This window comes from Sylvia atricapilla, chromosome 1, assembly GCF_009819655.1.
Source record: "Sylvia atricapilla isolate bSylAtr1 chromosome 1, bSylAtr1.pri, whole genome shotgun sequence".
In the NCBI taxonomy this organism is placed as follows: Eukaryota; Metazoa; Chordata; class Aves; order Passeriformes; family Sylviidae; genus Sylvia; species Sylvia atricapilla.
In genome coordinates, this window is record NC_089140.1 from 16010947 (window position 1) to 16032414 (window position 21468).

The 21468-nt window shown below is 36.1% G+C and overlaps 1 protein-coding gene across 1 annotated transcript in view; it reads left to right on the forward strand.

Annotated features, from left to right (window-relative positions):
• The first annotated feature begins 349 nt into the window (after positions 1-349).
• ODAD2 (outer dynein arm docking complex subunit 2) overlaps positions 350-21468 on the forward strand; it is a 67108-nt gene continuing 45989 nt past the window's right edge. Inside the window, 9 exon segments of the mRNA XM_066337847.1 lie at positions 350-643; positions 1124-1189; positions 1192-1239; positions 4269-4478; positions 5911-6044; positions 6235-6376; positions 18320-18466; positions 18750-18959; positions 19122-19346. Of these exon segments, the coding sequence (XP_066193944.1) occupies positions 350-643; positions 1124-1189; positions 1192-1239; positions 4269-4478; positions 5911-6044; positions 6235-6376; positions 18320-18466; positions 18750-18959; positions 19122-19346 (1476 nt within the window).

Consider the following 21468-nt stretch of genomic DNA (forward strand, 5'->3'; position numbering starts at 1 on the left):
TTCAACAATAAGCATTTCAAGCACGATCTGTCACACTGCCTGAAGAACTAAAAGTGGTCAGTCTTAACCTGTATTAATTAAAGCTGTTTTCCTGTAACCGCTGACAGCCAGGGAAAGGTTTAAGCGGTACTGGCTAAAATTCCAGCTAAAACCCGTTCGGTGGCCGTCCTTTAACCTCTGGCGCAAGGTAACTCTTTTTGCATTATTTAACTCTACACCGAAGGCATACGGCCTGTTTTACGAGCTCAAATGTCGCTGCCCTCCCCGTCCGATGAAGAAGGGCGGCGGGGCCCGGCTGCTCCCGCCGTCCCGGTAACGCCGGCCCGTCCCCACGGCAACGCCGCCGGCCATGGCGGGGCGCGGCGCGGCCGGCCCGGGCCGAGGTGAGGGCCGAACATGGGGCGGGCTGCGGGCGACCCCCGGGCCCGGCTGTGTCCCCGCTCCGGGCCCGGCTGTGTCCCCGCTCCGGGCCCTCGGCTCCCGGCTCCCTCCCGCTCCGTGCCCAGCCCTGCCCCGCGCTCCCCGCACGGCCGAGGCCGCCCCGGGCCCGGCGCACTCGGGCGGCCGCGGCCACCCCGGGCTGGGCGGGCGGGCTGAGCCCCTCAGTCCGCCATTCGGGAACGGGGCCATGGGCGCCGTGTCTGTGCGACGGGACGGGGGGCTTTTAACAGGAGGATCCCTTTGCTACAGCCTGAACAGAGGCCTCTTGCTGTTGGCTGCCAGAATTTCTAATAGCAGCGGGAATTAAGATGAAATAATCTGTGTTTGCACCTAGTTTCTGCTCAGGCGGCCGGGTCATGCTATTTACTCTGCCTTTTAGACATCTGCCATACTGCACGGGAATCTTATATTTATTGATTGTTTGTCATAAGTCATAAATTCTTTTCAGTGGAACTACACGGGGTACAATTAGCTGCTGGTTATTGCCTGCAAAATCTTGTGTAAGATCTTGATGATCTGTTGAGTTCTGTGGAGATGATCCATGCATCTTTACAAGGCATGCGACTTCTTTATCTAATTCATTCCAATATGACCTTGGTGCTCTTTTGCACTGTTTCATGAGGCAGATTAAATTACCTGTGTAAGGCATAACTACTAACAATTTTAAATGTATTTTTTTAAGGGTCAGCTAAAGGGTAAAGATACTGACTATGAAAGAAAAAGTGATCTACAGAAAGACATAGTCACATTTTTTTAAGGGAGAGATCACCTAGATTTGTAGAAAACATGGCTAAACAGGTATGTATTTATTGATATTTGGTGTACTTACTTGTACAAATGTACATTGGTAAGAATTACATTGTAAATCTTGCTAAATGTTTATGTTCTTTATCAAAGATAAATCAATGATTAAATGAACTCAAATTTTAAAGACTGGCGTGCTTCTAAAAGTTAAGATCTGTTTCAGTTTCTAAAAAATATGTTTCTTGTAAATAGCAAGCAGTACAGCATTTCATGTGCTGTCCTATCATTCTTCTGGTGGAGTTTCATCCAACATGTGAGGTCAGCTTCTAATTTTGCAAGAAATGTTTTGTCTGTCTACTGGTCTTGTTCTTTATTGAGCAGTGGAAATATTAAAGCAGGAAAATGTGATATCTGTATGGAAAAGGTCAACTTTTTATTACAGTATTTTTCTGTGATGAAAACCACTTACATTTTTATTTTCATTCTTTGTAACCCAAACATAAATAATTGACCAACTTTTTTATGAGAACTGCCTGATTTAAATATCAGAGCTGAGAGTTAAGTATCCAGCTTACACACTTAGTTATGTTTCAGACGCTGTTAAGTGCAAGTGTTTTGGCTTTTATTTGGAGCTCTATTCTAGCTAGAATCACACAGTACCAGTACAATTCTAGTTGTTCCACTGTTACTGATAAAACTAGTTGGTTTTTGTTGTTGTTGTTTTGTTTTTGGTTTGTTTTTTTTTGGTTTTTTTGTTTGTTTTGGTTTTTTGTTGTTGTTTTTTTGGTTTTTTGGGTTTTTTTGGGGTTTTTTTTGTTGGTTGTTTGGTTGTTTGGTTTATTGTTTGTTTTTTGTTTTGTTTTTTTGGTTTGGTTTGGTATTCTTTCTTTCTTTTTAGATTTCTAGCGTGGTTTTAACAGATAACTTGGTGGTAAAAATCCTTACATAACTCGGTCATAAAATTCCTTACAGTCCACAACCTGTCAAGAGCTTAATTGTAGTTATTTATATGCAATTTTAATTATTGCAAGAAGGAAGTAATTAACAGTGAAATTTCCTTGTCCTCTAGTTCTGATTTACTGGGATGTAGGGCTGATATTATTTTTTGAGATACAGATATTTGACAGTTTTGAAAGAACAGAGCATTCCAAGCTTATATTAACAGTAGCTTATATTAAGAGTATTGGAATTAGGTTTGTGAATTGTTTTGTTTGAAAGGGTATTATGTTCCAAAATTTTTTGTATCTCACAGGCAAGTATTTTTGATGTTATATGTATGTATTGATTTACACTTCATAAATAGGACAACATATTAATGTTCTTAGACATTGGTTTAATTTATTTGCAGTGATTTGGCTTCATTTGATGATCATGAAAGGTAAAATATGGTAACATTTTACCATGTTTTCAGATCTAATCCTAAATGTTAATATAGAATAATGTTACTATTGATAATTACACACCTTTATTTACTAGTTTTCTGCCCTTATGAATATATTGTGACTTTTTAGGTTACACTTACTAAGTTATTAAATAAGAGCAAATTTATTAAATAAGAGCAGATAAACAGAATTTATCCTGTTTTCCTTCAATTTTCATGTATTTAATACACTCATTGTTCTCTGGCTGTGTAAATAAGCTTATGCAGAAGAGTGTACACCATACCTTTTTAATGGTTTAGGAAATTCATATCATCTTGCCTTGCTGAAGAGCTGGTTTAGTACATTCTGCTTTCTAAAACTGGAATTTAATACCATCAACCTGCAGAGCATTTGTACTTGAGGGAAGATCTTCTCTGCTCTAGAACTATGAAATGCAGAGAAAAGCTGTATTCCAATTTTGCCTAAATGATGTAAAATATGAAAGGAAATAGTTTTGATTTATTTTCTCAGGAGAGGAGAGCTTCAAAAAGCTTGTTACATACACATATATTGCAAAACCTTATAATATCTGCCTGGCCTTGTTTAAGCTAATGTTCAGAATTGCTGTGTTGGCATATAGTGCTGTAGCAAACATACTTTTTAAAGCATGCTTAACTGATCAAGCTACAGCACCAATTCCCCTGTGATTTATCTAGTTTATCATGTGCTAAATTGTCTTGTCTAGAGTACATTTTCAGAATGAGAGCATTAGCATGAGGTAGTTTGGAATTAGACACTTGAGTTGGCAAGGCTTCAACAGCCGATTCTCATCAGGGACCAGTCGAAAACAGATCTTGCTGTGACAGTCTCCTTAAAACTGCCTTGAATCAGGCACACAAAGGAATGTCTTCACCTATCTGGTACTGACAGCTGCAATAACAATAATAATAATAATAAGTAACCATCATATGTTGACTTTCCTGTAAAAGTTGAATGTGTTCCAGTAGAGAATAAGAGTTGACAACAGTCCTTTCTGTTCTGTATATTATTGATCAGCCATGGTACTAGACACTGACAGCTGAAGGATTAGTAGGTGTCACTCAGCTCCATTCTCGTATGTGACTTGTTCCACAGTGTTTTGTCCTGAGAGACAGAAGGTGAAAAATATTAAATGGAATGTGTTTATATTAATTCTAAACTATATCAAATTAAATTACTTGGAACTGAAGTCTAGCAGTTTATGATAGCCTATTTTCAGTTTTATGTTCATTACTTTTTTTGTGGGAATTTTTTGTAAATCCTTTAGGCAGGGAAGTAGGTTTTATGTAAATGATCCATTGAAAGTGGAATGGCTGACTTTGCAATTCTAAATCTTAAAACTCATTTGGACTTAGGTTCTGTAAAAGTGCTTGTGTCACAGATTTTTGACATATTAGAAATCAAACAACAGCAACTATTCAAGAATGTTCCAGAAATTCCAATTCTATCAACTTCTTTTCTTTACTTAAAAAACTTCAATTTGCACATGATAACGGCTACTTTCCAAATTAATGTTTTGTTCTTTTAAAGACAATATAATTTTGTGCTTAGAATCTAAATCTAGATATAATGCATACCATTTTTAAGCACGGAGTCCTAGAATTGTGCTTATTGAAACTTACTGTTTCAATATTCATTGTTCATGTAGCAATATGAGTGACAAACCATGTCTCCTTTTATTAGGAACATATTTTTTTTAAAGAACCAGCGCGTGAGAAGAATAATCAACATGTGGAAGGTGCTGAGGTTTCTGGCCAATCGCGGAGCCTCCATGATTTGACAGAAAAGACTGCACATGGGAAAGGGAAAAGCTCTTCACCGGGATCCACTGGCCAGAGGTTAAAACCATGTATGAAGTGGAAGAGCAGTGGGATTTCTGCTTCCCAAAGAGAAGTAGTTATCTTTAAAATTGAATTTGCCTATAGGTCTCTCTAAACTGTGCTAATGATTGGGCTGTATGTTACAGGTTTCCATTTATTGTCTGAAGTTAGGAGGAATGAAACAAAGCTTACTATATGTTAATTTCTAAGGAGAAAGTTTGGAATACCGAAGAGAGTTCTCAGTTTTTTTCTGTCATGTGACAACTTTGGTGTTTTTACATCATTTCCACAGCAAGGCAGGGAAGGAACTTGCAATCATCTGCAGTACTGTTCCTCCAGGACTGTGATATCATCATATTTTTTTGGTGTAAAATGCTTTTTAAAAGGTTAGAAAACATGATCTAAGCCACACTTTCTGAGGGAGGTAAAAGAGGTCCAGGGTGGAAAATCAGAATGTCTTTTATTACTGCCACTTTGTAATGATTTCATATTATATGAGCTACTTCTCTAGCTCTGCTTAGCAATGATATTCGCTGATGAGATTATCTCAAAGTTTGAACATCCAAAATAGAGTGTATGTGTATTGGATAGTGTTGGATTTGTCTTCTGACATCAGAACTCTGTTTTGATTTCATGTTTCCTGGTTTTGTGTTACTAGAGGAAAAAGGAATATCTGCAGAAATGCCTTTCAATGTCATATCACAAAAAATAGTATCTTCGTCAGGTCTACCAATTTAACAAGTTGCAAGAAACATTTTAAGAGATTTTAGATGTGACGTATGGTTATCAGTTAAAAAGAAATTTGCTTCCCAGAGCAAATTATTGTTTTTGCTCTGCCCCACAGTTATTGTTAAAGTCTTGGTGTAGTGAAATGGACTGCAATCATAAGTAATATTTTCTTTTTTTCTTGTGACTGTGATAGAGTGACCAGCTCAGGCTCAAAAAGACATTTTGCTTGCACAACTTTGTCATTTAGGGACAAAAAAAGCACCAGAGATTGTGACCAGCTAGAACTAGGAGGATTTTTGGAATACAAAGAAAGTAATATATATTGTATTCAGGATGATCAAGGCTGTGGAACATCTAAGTGTGTGGAAGAACTAGGCAGACCAAAACTACCTGGAAATAAGATGACTATAGGAGAGGAAGAAGGATACAAAAACTCATGTCTGGGGATGGTAAATGGGGAACAGAAAGTCACTGTTTTAAGACAAAAATAAAGGGTATCGCATGAAAATGAGCCAGTGAGATCAGTTCAGAACAAAGGGAAAGACATCTTCATGTTCTACATAGCTAAGCACTCACATTCTTTGCCAGAACATAGTAAATTTATTTGTTTATGTGAGTTCAAAAAGCAACCAGAGACATCCATTGAACTATTATCCATCCAAATCTATTAATACATGGACAATCAGGAGTTCTCTGAATCATGGTATGCTGAAGAACATTCTGGAAAAAATAATTTCTGTGTTCCTTTTTTTTTTTCTTCTTTTTTTTTAAATAAGCCCAAATCCAGTAGTGACAAGCCTCCAAAAAAAGACTCTGAAGAAGAAGGGAAAAGTAGTACTGGACCTCCAAATACAAAAAAGAAAGCCAGTGGCAAATCTAAAACAGTTAAAATTCAAGAAACTTCAAAATGGTATGGGTGACTTATTTTTCCTCCTTTAATTTTAAATTTTTATTTTCCCTATCTACAGTAATTATCACTATACTTATCGTTTGGTAATGTCAGTTGTATTTTTCTAGTTATTAGGCAGTTGGAAGTATGCTTGTCCATAGTATAGTTTATAACTATTTGAAATTGGTGATTGTGTTTATTTATTTTTTAGTAAAGCATCAAGCAGCCTTGAAGATGTTGGTGAAAGTTCCTCGGAGACTGAGGAAGATGACCAGCCTGTCCGTCGTCAGGAAGGGGGCACCGATTTATCACCGGAATACTGGGGAATTCAGAAACTTGCAAAATATGTAAAAGTAAGTAAGCATTGATAAATTGTATATAAAAAGTAAAAAAGTTACATTTGAAGAGACCAGACCAGTTCCTTATCCTTTCCACTTTCAGTATACTTTAGTATAGCCCTGCAGTGTAGTATTTTCAAATCCTGGAACTGTGGACTTTCCTATCACGCACTTTCTTTTAATCTGCTATTTTTGGCTTATATAGCCCTTTAGATTAAACCATCTGTTCAGTGTTATTTAAAACGTAAGATGGCATAATCTCTTTATTAATTATTGGGTTTCTGTTTTGCTTTTTGTATGAAACTTTCCAAGAGATTTCTTTATGTGGATAATAACTTTCAAGAGTTTTTATTAAAACTGAATAGTTGCCTAAAGTCTTTCATCAACTGTGATTAATGCATGTCTGAAATAATTCTAACACGGTCTTGTGTCTGGATAGATGCTTTAGTGGACAAGAAAATGTATGATAAACAGGCATCTTCTAAAACAAACCAAAAAAACGTTTTTACAGACTTGTTGAAAATCTTCTGGAACCTATAAATATAGATAGTTAGAATTCTGAATATGTCTGAAACAGATCAAAAACCCAACATCCCTTTACTATTCTGGAACACTAATTATGTTTTTCCCTCAGGAGAAGTTCCTTTGCAAGTTTGTACTGGAATTTATGTTCTGTTAAGTTGCTAATAAAAGCGCTGGCTTATTTATTTTTTTGAGTGCAACTACAGAGTATACACATCCGACAGATAAAGTGATGGTGCTGGCTTTTGGTGCAGCAGAAAGAGCAAGTCATATGAGGAACAGCTGAGGGAGCTGGGCTTGTTTAGCCTGGAGAAAAGGAGGCTCAGGAGTGATCTTATCACTTCTTTTGACTGCTTGAAAGGAGGTTGTAGCCAGGTAGGGTCAGCCTTTTCTCCCAGACTGCTGGAGATGGGACAAGAGGACATGGCCTCAAGATGTGCCAGAGGAGGTTCAGGCTGGACATCAGGAAGAATTTTTCACTGCAGGGGTGGTTAAGCATTGCAATGGGCTGCCCAGAGAAGTGGTGGAGTCACCGTCCTTGAAAGTGCTGAAGAAATGACTGGATGTGCCTGTTGCTACTGTGGTTTAGTTGACGTAGTGGTGCTCAGTCAAAGGACTTGGATTTGATGATCCTGAAGATCTTTTACAGCCTTTATCATTGTATGATTCTACAGTTAAATACTTGCGCAGAATAAGCAAAGTTCTGGCTTCTCATAGTCCTTTTAACTGTTGTAGAATAGTAACTCAGTCTTTTAAAATGTATTCAGAGTACTCACACTGCTTGTTTTCAGTTCATGTCTTGGGCCCGTGCTAGTGGACCTGGCAAAGAGATGCCGTTGGATATACAAGCCTGTATATGGATATTCTTATCCTGTATATGGATAATACAAGCCTGTCTACATTTATCTTTTCTAGATTGGACATCTATATTTTTGTCATTTTGGTTATGGTAAAACAACCCTTTGCAAATGTAACTTGGAGCATGCAACTTGCTCAGCTATTTCTAATGCTGAACACAGCATGTACACATTTTGCATTATAGAATTCTTCCTACTTGCATATAATTACAGTTCAAGAGGTTGTTTTTTAACCTTTCAGTTTGCTAATTGCTTGCTTCTGTCTGTATTATGAAGCAACTCTTGGTACTTTTGTGAGAGCTCAGAGAAACAACCATGTTACCTTTTAGTAAAGATCCATGGTCCTCCTGGAGAAGATACTTGAAATTCATTACTGTTGATGTTGTTGAATCTTTTAATAGGCCCATTTATGTACTGCCCTCTTTACTGACAAGGCTCTTTTCTCCTGGTTACCTAATTCTCAAACTCACTTTCCTCTCTAGACCCTTCCAATAGTCATGTTTAGATTTTAGTACTGAACTTAAATCAGTATTGAAATTCATATCTACATTTGCATAAAACCATTCTGAAAGAAGCGTGAGAACGACAAATAAGAATGTATATTTTTCATGCATCTCTGTTTTAGAAATTGACTATATTTTGTTCCAGTTGTTCAACAAACATAATTACATAATGCTTTAGAACTAGGAAATGACACGGCAGCTTTTTTCATCAGATCATGAGTACCCATTAAGAAGTTTATTATATAAAATTCAATAATGTGAAAAAGTTTTGTTGTGAAAGTTCAAATATGTACTTCTTTATGTATTCATGCACACCTAAGTCTTCCAATAGCTCTTTAAGTTAGATGTAAATTAAACTAAGTATTTGAAGATAAGCTTAAAACAGTTCTGTGTTCATTCGTAGCTGCATAAAGCAAAAACTCCCTAGTGTCAGATAAAGCTGAGATGCCTCAGTGCCATACCACAGACAGTGGTTGAAATGTTTTATTGATGGAGTGCTACTTTAGTTTGCACATGGAATTCATTTTAATTCAAGTATAAATACTGCACTTCTGGCCAGACTTGGGAAATTTTTTGGCATTCTTGTTGTTCATGTAGGCAAGTGTTCATGACACATGCAACGTAAGAGAAAATAAATTTATGACTGTGTTATTTAAATGTCTACAAGCATATTTATGTAGAAGCACAAATTTCAAAGGACTTGTGTTGTTGCCCTTCTAAAAAATTAATAAAATGCCTTAAATACTAGGTGATTGAGATACCAAGAAAATGTGGTAATTTGTAGATGCAATGATTTTTTGAATGCCTGTTTAAGTTAATGTGAATCACAATTCAGGAAGACTCTATAAAAGATCAATTTGTGAATGAAAAACTCTCATAAAACCTGTAAGGTACCTCGTTTTTATGTAGTGTTAGATTGTCATTAAATTTTAGAAAGACTGTTGTTATTTGTATAAAGCAAACTTGCAAGATCATGTGAGTTGTGCCTGTAGGCTCTGTACTTGTGTTCTTCTTCATGGAGAGAAAATTCCAGTGCTGGGGAAATTCCCTTCTGACTTTTTGCCCTTCTCCACTCCCTTTCCTTTCTGGGAAAGAGTATCCATGTTGGAATTCTTCCACTGGGAAGCAGCTGCTTCTGTGGTCTGGCTGCTTGTCCTACTTTTGAGCTTCCCAGAGCTGTGAAGCAGGAGATGGAGCATGTGTGTTCCTGCCATGCCTCCCCATCAGCTTCACAATGAGCAGCAGAATAGATCAGTGAGCTTGGTGATGGCCTTGTGTTAGGCATCCTTTGGGGCCAGAGTACATAAAGTGGGAATGAGGTGCTCAGTTGATGTTTTTAACAGTGAGATTCACCAAGCCTACTTCAGATTTGACATTACTTACTAGTTTGGTACTTCTGAAGAATTTGCTTTCTAGAGGAAGGACTACATTTTACATCTCAAAAGTTTTAGGAGTAGGATGAAGGGGTCATTTTTTTCAATTATTCTTTTACTAGAAACGAGTAACATCAGGTAGGGCAGATCTGGAGCTGTTACTGAAGAAAAAAAAAAAAAAAGAAAAAAGATGGTGAGAGCTGGGCTTTGTGCTGCCTACAGTTGAGCACTGACTATTGCCAGTTTTATGATAAAACTGAAATGTTGATAGGTGAATTGGGCTGATGGCTGTGCCAGGAATAATGCCAATATCCAGGATAAATATTTAATCCTTTAAGCTCTTGTGCTGTTTGACTTTGGTTCCATGTTAGGGCGTGATTTAGTTGTACACCTATGCCAGGATGAGGATGAATAGAGTTCTGCAGGGCCATGTCAGTTACAGAATTATGTGGAAAGTCATTCTACTTTTGGCTATATTTCAGGATTATGCTAGTGAAACCAGTCAAATCTCACACTTCATGTAATATATCCTTTAATTTCATATCTGTTTGGAATTACTCCAGTGCAAAAGACCGCGTTCCCAGAACAGCACTGTGTTTCTTTTCTACTTTGGAATCATAGATGGACAAATCTGCTGTCTCTTCCCGGCTGCTTGTGCCCTGTGCCAGGCCCAGGCTCTGGAGAAAGGCTATGGCATTACACAGGAGCCAGGGAGGATCTTCCCTGAGTGTGGCCTTGAGCAGCAGCTCCCAGGTGCCCATGTGCAAATTGTGTGCTTTAGCAGCTGATGTATACAGCAACTCTTTTATGAGAACCAGTTATAAATTTATGACACTTGTGGAAACATTGATGTGGTTTGTAGATTTTTCTGAAAATTTACATGCAATAGAGGGCAGACAGTATTTTTGAACTGCATCATGGAAAAGTATAGCTTTCTTAAGTTATAATGGTATTGGAAACATTCCATATTATAAAGATATGCTAGTGCTCATTATAAAAATTTAAATCCGCTTCATGAGCCATGTGTTAAGAAATCAATTGCATTTTTGGGTTAGCAGAAAAGTAATTCTGTTTTATTCTAATGTGTAGGATCTCAGAAAAATACATGAACATAACCACCCTAAGATATAAAATGGGTCTTCAAATACTAGCTGTTTAAAGTGAGAAGTCTAAATTCTCTATTGTTTATGGATGTTCCCGTAGTGCTGAAATCTAGTCCTGTATCTATGATATAAATGGATGCAAATCTTAGGATCTAACAGCAGGAGTCAAAATCCCTGATCTGTGTAGGACTAATGTAGGACATATATTGCACATCAAAGCTTTTTCTACAATGTGTAGATAAGAGTGAAATGGTTTTTTCTTTATAATATCTTATTGGCAAGAGTTGTATGAGATCATGCTTTAGCTAGTAAATACATAATAAACATACATAAGTGCATGTAAAGTTTTTTTGTACATGTAGTACCTTTGTGTGAGGCCCTTTTTCAGGACTGACCACTTTGACCAACCCACCTTATTAGTAAAATGTCTAACAAAAAATCTTTTCCCTTCCTTATGAAAGTATATGGTGGAAGGAGGTCTGAAGGAGGTTTTCAGCTGGATGGAAAGGTAAAGATGAAAAATAAGCTTTGCTTTAGTTTGGCTAAGACTGTTATTTTTCAGAAGATAGCAAATGTATGTGACATAATCATGTGCCACCTGCTAGTCTTTCCAGGCACATATTTGGCTCACCCATCAACCTTGGCAAACCTGTCATCCCTATATCATTCTCTTCTCTACTGTTCATGAATGTCTCTTGCTCCCGTCTTCCAGTATTAGCCAAGATTTTATTTTAAAATTCAGCAAAGAATGTGATCACTGGAAAAAAAAGGAAATAAAAATATGTGGAAAAAATAAAATTTATACTTAAGATATGTATTTTCTAACAACCTAGGTAGTGCTGATCATGAAAAAGAAATATTTTTATGATAATTTTACTGGGTAGGAAATATTTGGCAAATGGTGAACTCTCAAATTATTATTATAATTGGCAGCTTTGAAGCACTGAAATAGCTCCCTCCTCAAAATACCATACAATCATGCTTCATCCCAAGAGCCATATTAAATTCATAACAACCAGTTGAATTTTGACCATTAACACCAATACCAGCTCTGATAAATTTCTGTGTAGTGAAGGTTTAATTAATGTTCACAGGGTCACACATTCCTTAGAGTTTCATAACTGATGAGATGAAAGACAACTTAGAAACAAAGAAAAACAAAGTAAACAGAATTCAGTAAAAAAGGGGAGAGAAGACATGGTAGATGAAAAACAAAGGACTGAGGAAAAGAATGTAAAATAATTTAAGTGTGATTCTCCTCTTTCTGCAGGTTTGTATTCTATGATGAAAGCAGTAATGAAATTAATGAGCTATATTTTTGACACCATAAACTGTAGTACCTCGAAAATAGTAGTAAATTGCTACAGTTGTCTCAATCTGACTTCAGATTTTATAGTCATGAAGTTCAGAATCAAATTGTTACGTTTCCTAAATAATTAGAATGTGATTGTGTCTGATAAGGTAGCAAGAACTTTAAGTAGTGAGAACAACATTCTGTGTTGTTTTTAAGTGTTCCACGATGATCTAGACTCAGTTTAATCACAGCTCACTCTACACGCTGTTATTCCTGAAGCACGCCTGTGCTTCAGCCATGTCTTCACCCATATTTTGTTCTTCCTGTGCTTTCACTAAGCCCCATTTCTAAGTTTGTTTTATTTCTCCAGAGAATACCTGTCTCTTAGTTTTTCATAAACTATTGCTATAATTTGGTTTTCCTTGTAAAAAAATTTTTTTTGGCTAGTTTCAAATGACACTGCCTCTTCTGTCTGTTCAGTGCTTATAAAGCTTCAACCATATGCAGGCTCTCCAGCAGTCTGCAGAGGCAATGGTCCTTCCTAGTTCAACCTCATTAACTTTTCTCCTCAGATTCACATCCACTGCTTTCCTGAATTAGTTGGCTACATAAAATTAAAATGGCTGTAATAGCATTGAGGCTTTTGTCATCTTGCTGGGCCAAGTACTCGGCAAAGTCAGAATTGCTTAGGCAGGTCTGACACTGTCACACAGGGTCAGTAGCACATCCGTGTTATGGACAGCAAATGTCTCATCTCCAAGTCAGTGTTTAAAAGGTTAAATTACTGTTAACAGTAGGGGTTTTTTTCTGCATAGGTTTTTTTTTCTTTTTAAACTTTAATCCTAGATCCTCTTCCCTTTCTCATTCTATCCTATTTGCATCTAATTTCTACATTCTCCTTTAAAACACATGTATGCTTTATTTTCCTCAGATGAACTGTCCTTATAAAATTGTCCACATGCATCTGGGGAAGAAATACACCCCTAAACTGAAAATTTCACAACAGACTAGAAGATAAACTTACACTGTTAAGATATTATATATTATCTTGGCCAGGTTTTCTGTGGTTTTGGGGTCACCATTTTACTTCTTTCCAAGTTTGAGGTTTAAGAAGTTACTAGGAAAATATTCTATTATTCCCAGTCCAAGGAAGTAAAAGTTCATATGTTTGCACATGAACTGTTAGACTCTTACCTCCTCTGTAGTAGAATCAGATTTCTATGAATCAGAAAAGGAAAGCTAACAGAATGGATACATGTCTTGGATGAGTTTTCAAGAGGGAATCAATGCTTAGCTAACAAAACCTCCTGGTTCTCGCAGAAAATAATAGACGTTCTTTTATTTGGAAACTCATTTATTTTCAATTTCTTAAAATATGACAATTTAAACTCACTGTATCTGGGTCATGACATATATGTCACTTCTGCCACTGTGTAGGGTCAGGGTCAAGGTATTAATCTGCAACTAAAACAGTGCAGCTTCTGTCCATTGTTGTAGTCCAGTGTGAATGTTTTGAAATGCTGTGATGCCTGTGATTTTCCACTGGCTTTACTTATTTTAATCTGTATGGTTTACATACTGCCAGGCTGGAGCTAAAGAACGCCAGAAGATTCAGGAAGTGGGTCAGGGAATTATTCCATAACTCAGTTATACTTGTCCATAACTCATGTCTTAACAAGTTGCAGCTTGTATGTTTTATAAACTAAGATGAAAAATTGGAACTAGTATTTAAACCATGACAAAACTCAGAGTGTTTAGAGATTCACTAGCATAGAAAAATTGCCTTGCTGAAGCATATTATGTATTTTATACTGCAATACTCAGTCATTCATTAAGCTTTATCAAAATTTATTTAGATGTTAAAGTATTTTCTGGTAGAAAATTACAACATTTTCTCTCTGATTTCAGAGAGTAAAGTTCAACAGAAAATAAAAAAGTTGCAAACCTTTAAGCTAAGAATTCTGTTTATTTTTTTGGATTTCTTGTTTTATAGAAACAATATTACTTTGGGTTGGGATTCTAATTAAGCAATTTTTTTTCTAGGAGTTTCTTGTTCCATTAATTAATTTTAATTTTAAAAGTCTGGTATAACAATAACTTCATCTACTTTTTTGGGGGCTATCACATTATGCTATTTTGTTTGTTCAGTATTTTTTAAAAATATATTGATCTGGTATGTTTGGTCTTAATTTTGTCAAGTGTGTTGCAATCACCATTCAGATTATATATACTCACAATCAAAACTTGGGTATTATACAGAAGAATGACAAAACTGCCCACTAACAGCATTTTTTCCCTGTATTTCAGCCATGGGCTTGTTATCACAGACATGCACATTTAACTACCTATCCAGGATTTACTTAATACAATAGAGAAAATTTTTACTCTGGCAAAATACATTTCAGCCATTGATCTAAACAGTAAAAAAATGCCATCTTTGACATTGCCGGGCAGAGTAAAGCAATATTTCATTTTCTGGTAGCATTCACTCATGTTCACTCTAAATCCTAAACAAATTAATAAAACACCCTTCAAATGGATACTGTATTTATATAGAGATATTTGTGAGCCCACAACTATATTATTTTCATTTTACTTAATTTTGCTTTCTGTTGGAAACTGAAACGTGCTGTAACTTGATTATAATATTTATGTATTTCCATTCATATATTTTCATTTTGCTACAATATGGGCAACATATTTGGAATAATGTTCTTTATAATCCTGTTCATAGTTTTACTACTTTTCTTCTATAACACCTTTAGGTTTCAATTGAAAGGGTTGATTCTAGAGTAAATTTTGTATCTTTCTTTCCTAGCCTGCTGAAGTGACATCATCAGTTCAAAAATGAAAGCTTTTTATTGACTAGGAATGGTTTAATTGGGATTGGACATGTGCTATTGAAACTTAAGCCTGTATAATTTATTATCAGCTATCTGTATCTATGATCATATTACCTATTATGGGTTAATTATTTTTTGAAGAAAAGAAGTAAATATTAAAAACATTTATTATTTACAAAACTTCATGATAGTAAATAACAGAAAACAGAACTAGAGCAGAATGTAGGACGTGATTGACTTCATCTGCTTGCCTCCAAAACAGAATCAATTCTTTGTGTGTCTTTTGGACAAAAATTTCTCTACTTTTTCTTTCCTGTCATGGAGATTTCATGGCTGCTGTAAGCAAAATATTCAAGAAATCAAATATTCTTACTATTTAAGTTGGTTTTGTTGAGTCTTTTTTTCTATTTTACCAAGCGTCGATCAACCCTGATGCCATTAAACCCCATTATTTCTTGTCTGGACCTGGAGAACAGATGATTGGCATTTAAGTTGTTCTTTAAACTACCTTCCTATTGTCTTCTTCAGAGTAAACAGTTCCAGTTCCTTCAGTTTTTCTGTGGAGATAATTTTGGTAATTCTGAGATATTTTTGAGATATTTTAGTGTCCTCTGGTCTATATCAACTTTCTTAGCATCTTTTTTGAAGTAGAATACCTAGAATGAATGTACTTAAATTTGAGCAGTGCCAGACCAAAGAAGGAGGACTTCTTGTATCTTACAGGTTACAAACTGGGTTATAAGTATCTCTGTAAAGTTTGCTTTTTTTGATTGGCAATTCTCTGATATTGGTAGATAATATCAGTGTTGTGTTCTATTGCAAACAACGGATTTCTTCCTGCAGTTCTGCAAACTGATCATGACATTTCTCTCAGTACCGTAGATCAGAGTCCATTGAGCTCATCTAGTATGAAAACATCAAAGTTATCTAAGTTACCTAAGTACTTACTGACTTGTTATGTCCTTGGCATAGTCAGAGTGTTCACTACTCTGTCGGAGACATTAAGTAACCATTAGCAGAATATAGTAAATGTTGATGTATAAAAAAGACCCTTTCATGCTTTTGCGTTCTTGATTCCATTTGTTGAAAGCTTGCAGTTCACTAGCAGGGTTTTTCCTCTTAATTATTACAGAAATTGAACAAAATAATGGTTTGAACTTGTGTGTTCCTTGGTAATTGTACTTCAGGTTGCGTCTGTATTTGCTTGTTTTTCTTTTCTTTTTTTTTTTTTTTTTTTTTCCTGATCTTGTCAGTAGTTCTGTAATTCTCAGTTATCACTTGAGCTTGTTATCACAGTGAGCTTGATTATTGTAACAGAGACATTACACATACAGTGCAAGATATTTTACTGATAGTGTAACAGTGATACTGGTTTATTTTCATGGATATATGTGTTATACCAATATATAGGAAGAAAGGCACATTTTTAACTAAGTCTGTGTTTAATTTCAAGTCTTAAAATTGACTGTTGATCTGCCAGTAGAGTCTATTTTGCTTCCAACATATCAGATTCCAAATGGTATAACAACATGATGCAGATTTTATGTCAGCTTAATGGAGAGGTAACTATTTCCATGAATGTTAAAATCTGTGCTGAAACTACTACAAGATTTACTGTAATGATAACTTCAAGAAACAAAAAAAATTGTTGAAACCATCAGCAATATTTCGTATTTTGTAGAACTGATGCTTCAGCACATATGAAAAATATTTTATTGTGGTTTTACATTAAAAACACTTAAACTGGTGTGACGTTTTTGAAGCTGAAAAAAATGCATATATATATATATTATTTACAGTTGTATTTTTTATTCAGTATAGGAAAATTAAAAGTTATTGATTTTTTAAAAACCTGGTCCATATTAAATATCATATGCCAACCATTACATGTGTAAGACAGGGGAGCTATGTTAGGTATAAATGCAGTTTCACTGTAGGAGAAGCAGTCCTCAGAAGGAGAGAAATTACTTTTCAGGTTAGCAATATACTTCTTAGAGTTATGTAAAATATACAATACAAGTTTTCTTTTAAAACACCTGTTGCAAATTTTTTATCAGACAAAGCAAAGTAAATATCAAAGTCTGACCTACGTTAAAAGGCTATAGATTTCATGAAAGGACAGCTGCTAGTTTTTCTGAGCTGCAGAATATTCTCTGTAGTTTTGTAATCATATCATAGGGATTTTTTAAAAAATAATTTAGAGTTTTACATGTGTGGATAAACTGATTTCTCTAGGAAAACGTTTGAGAAATTGTTAGATTATTTTATACTCTAGGACATATTTTCAAAGTAGATGAAAATACATTATTAAAGCAAGACACATTTTATTCTCCTGAAATAAAGATGATAAAGATGATTTAAAAATATAATTTTAAATAAATATGGGCATCTTCCTCTAGGACACTGTTACACATGTTTAAAAATTACATTTAACCACTTCTGTGGGGAAGTTTTGTGGTATCTGTTGTTACAAGAAATTTAGGTAAAAATTATGAAGCACTATGAATATATACTTCATTGATTAGCAGAAGTGTTCTATCTGATATAAACTACTGGTCCGAAACTTTATGAAGTAGTTCTCTCACATTCTTTTTGGATGTATTTTCTCACTTGTGATTCTTTGCTATAACAACTTGAAGAGCATGCTAAATTTAAATTCCTTTTGTACTGCATTTGTCTTACTGTTTACCTTTAAGAAATGTGCTTCAAAAGTTCAGGGTTTGTTAGATCTACCTGTTTTATATTTGCAAACATTACTCAGTTCTGTAATATTCTGTGTTTCATTATGATGTCCAGAATTTAGCAGAACACTTTCCCCTGGGAAGGGTTGACCAAAAATCCTTTACAGATTCAAAACTCTCATTTAAAAGAGATGTGTTTGGGCAGCACAGTTCAGATCAGGATGGGAGCCAAAGCTTCCCTGGAATGCAGGAGGTGGATGCTGTAGTTTGATTTACTAGGTACTCCTAAGTTGTAATTTCCACATTAGTACCAGCTGGCAATGTTCACTCCAGCTTCTGTTGCAGCTACAGCTCAGCTCTCCTAATTTCCATGCAAGTCAGTTCATCCCTGATTTTATCGACGGTAAACCTGTATTATAGGTTTAAAAGAATCCAGTGTCATATGGTTTAACTCTCTGTGTTGTGTTCTTTGATTTTTTTCTCTCTTTAAGTATAGTTGCAGTGACTGAAATAGAACTTATCATTTAGGAAAACATTCAATCTGGTCTATTCAGGGCCATTCATTTTCCACCTGAGCTATTCACTCCTTTGAATCTTTATGCCATTTACAGACTTTATCAATAATTATATTTCTTACTATGTTTGCATTATTGAACTACCATAGAATCAAAATAGTCTAACAGGTTTCTTCTTTAGTAGTAGTTTTACTAGCATGACTAGAAGTGATTGAATTTTATATTAAATGCACTTTACGCATTTGTTAATTACTTGCTTTATTTTAGGGAGGTGATCCAACAGCTACTCTAATTGCACTGTGTTCAATGAGAGATCTAAATTTGTCTCAAGAAGCATGTCAGCTGGCCATCAAAGACACTGGATGTCTTGAAGTGTTAATTAATTTGCTTGATACAGAAGAAATTAAATGTCAGGTAATGAGCTATTGTCAAATAGAGCAATGAATATGCCTTTTCCATTAAAATATTTTTTTGAGTTTCAAAGTTACAGAGTGTAAAGGAAATTGATTGTTCATTTTTGTATTTTCTTGTTTTCTTCAGATTTTTTAGAAAGACAAGTATGTCTTTGGCTTTCGGTTTCCTTCTCTTGTCCTAATTAAATATAAAGAAAAAAATTAAATAACCCATCATTTTAAATAATGTTAATGTTTTTGTATATCTAAATAATGTTTAACTTCTATCATTTCCCATTATTTAGACTGGTTCATTAAAAATCCTGAAGGAAATTAGTCAAAATGTATTGATCAGACATGCAATTGCAGATCTTGGAGGCTTAGAGATCATGGTGAAAATACTGGACTCTCCAGATACCGATCTAAAATGTTTGGCAGCTGAAACAATTGCCAATGTTGCTAGATTTAAACGAGCACGAAAGACAGTGAGGCAACATGGAGGAATCAAGAGATTGGTAAGCAGACATTAAAATTTGTGCCCTTGTCATATGTCTATTTTTGCTCAAAAAATACATCATGTGTTGCAAACATGATTAATTGTAGTGTATACCATAATTAGAAAGCAGCATGATATCAAAGTTTCCTGTAGATATTAAGAAATTGGTATTTTATTTTAGGTTGAGCTGTTGGAATGTATTTCAGTGGGATTGTCATGCCAAGCCAAAGACACTGAAACAGCACGCTGTGGGGCTTTGGCACTCTGGAGCTGCAGTAAAAGCACCAAAAACAAGAAAGCAATCCGTAAAGCTGGTGGCATTCCATTACTAGCTAGATGGCTCAAATGCTCACACACAAACATCTTAATCCCAGTAGTGGGGACACTACAAGAATGTGCCTCAGAGGTGAGTACACACATATTGCTAAGTTACTTCTAAGCATTAAAGAAATTTGCCACTTAGAGGAAATACTGCATTCTACAGTCACTTAAATCAGGTCAGTTATCCCATCAGGAAGTAGATGCTTTATGTCATCAAAGCAATTTTGAGAAGGTCACAACTTGGATTGAAGTAAAAGCCACACATTTTTGATTTAAAAGGCTAGGAGCAATACATGAAAGAAAAAAAAGTAAAAATGAAAGCCTTAATCAGTTTCTTTTTTTTCTTATTGTTTTCATTGTACTTTACAGATTTTGCAGCCTAAGGTGCTGTGTTCTGGTTAATCAATGCATTTAAATTCTGCAAAACTAACTTGCAGGTGTGACCAAGAAGATCAAGGCAGAGCAGGGCTGAGGGATTTACAGTGTCCTTGTGCATTGGGTCTGATCTATTGCAAATAGAAGAAAGGAATATATGTGATTTTTCCACAGATTTCCGTGGCACATTTTGCAACTTTGACTACATTCAGGTTTTAAATTTGAATACAAATATTTTTTTTTACCATGGCTATGTAAGGGATTACACTAGTGGGACAGTTCTGTTTAATATCTTAATGAATGACCTGGCTGAAGGGATCTAGGGCACCCTCAGCACACCAGTGTTTGTGGACACACCAAGGATGGGAGTGTTGATCTGCAGAGGGCTCTGGACAGGCTGAATCCATGGGCCAAGGCCAGTGGTACGAGCTTCAGCAAGGCCAAATGACGCGTCCTGCACTTGGGTCACATCAACCCCTGCAGTGCTACGGGCTGGGGAAGGAGTGGCTGGAAAACTGTGGTAGAAAAAGACCTGGAAGGCTGAACATGAGCCAGCGAGTGCCCAGGTGGACAAGAAGGCTAATGGCATCCTGGCCTATGTCAGCAATAGTGTGGCCAGCAGGACCAGGGCAGTGATCATCCTCCTGTGTTAGGCACTGAGCAAATCCTGTGTTCAGTTCTGGGTCCCTCAGTTCAGAAAGAACATTGAGGTGCTGGAGTGTGTCCAGAGAAGGGCAATGGGGTTGGGAAAGGGTCTGGAGCACAAGGCTGGTGAGGAGCATCTGAGGGAGCTGGGGGTGTTTAGCCTGGAGAGAAGGAGGCTCAGAGGGGATCTGATCACTCACTCCAACTACCTGAAAGCACGCTGGAACCAGGTGGGGTTGTTCTCTTCTACCAGGTAACAAGCAATAGGATGAGAAGAAATTGCCTCAGGTTGAATCAGGGGAGGTTCAGATTAAATATTAGGAAAAGTTTCTTCACCAAAACAGTTGTCAAGCACTGGAATGGACTGCCCAGGGGAATGGTTGAGTCACCATCCCTGGAGTTACTTTAAAGATGTGCAGATGTGGCACTTAGGGATGTAGTTTAGTGGTGGATTTCCCAGTGCTGCGATAATGATTGATTTGACTCAATGATCTCACAGGTCTTTTCCAACCTAAATGATTCTGTTTATGATCCTGTATGTTCATTTGAACTTGAGGTGTATTGCATTTCAGATAAAAAATATACATAATTTGTCTTGGTGAATTTGAGGCACAAAATACATTTTTTTTTCAAGAGATTTTACATTATTAAACACTTTGTCTGTTAAAAATTAGCTTCTTGAATTACACAAATTAATGTGTGTTCCATGAGACACAAACCTGGCAGGTTTTAATGTCAGTAAGTATATATTGAGAAGGTGTCATTTTTGAGGGTTTCTTGTATGGCTTAACTTGGAAGGAACACTAAATGCATTTCTTACACAGATGTTTTCCCCACTTAAAAAATGATCCCCTGTTACAATACCTGTAGGTTAAAATTTGGATGAAAATATCACTAAAAATGTTAATTCTAAGAACATGTTTTTCTAACCTTGTTTTAGGAATAGATCTGTTGTTTTGGCTGCTGGTTCTCGATGAAGTGAGTGGGTACTTCTTGATCCCATTCTGAAGCATCTTTTGTTTTCTTGGGTCTGAGCAGGGAGTCTGTACACCTTTCAGAATATTCTGCATTCTGTGTAAGCCAAGTGGCTACAAGATAGGCAGTGCAGTACCTCGTTTTACAGGTGATTTGAAGAGCACTGCAGAGAATGTCTGTATTTTCTTACCTCTGAGATCTTCAGTAGTAGT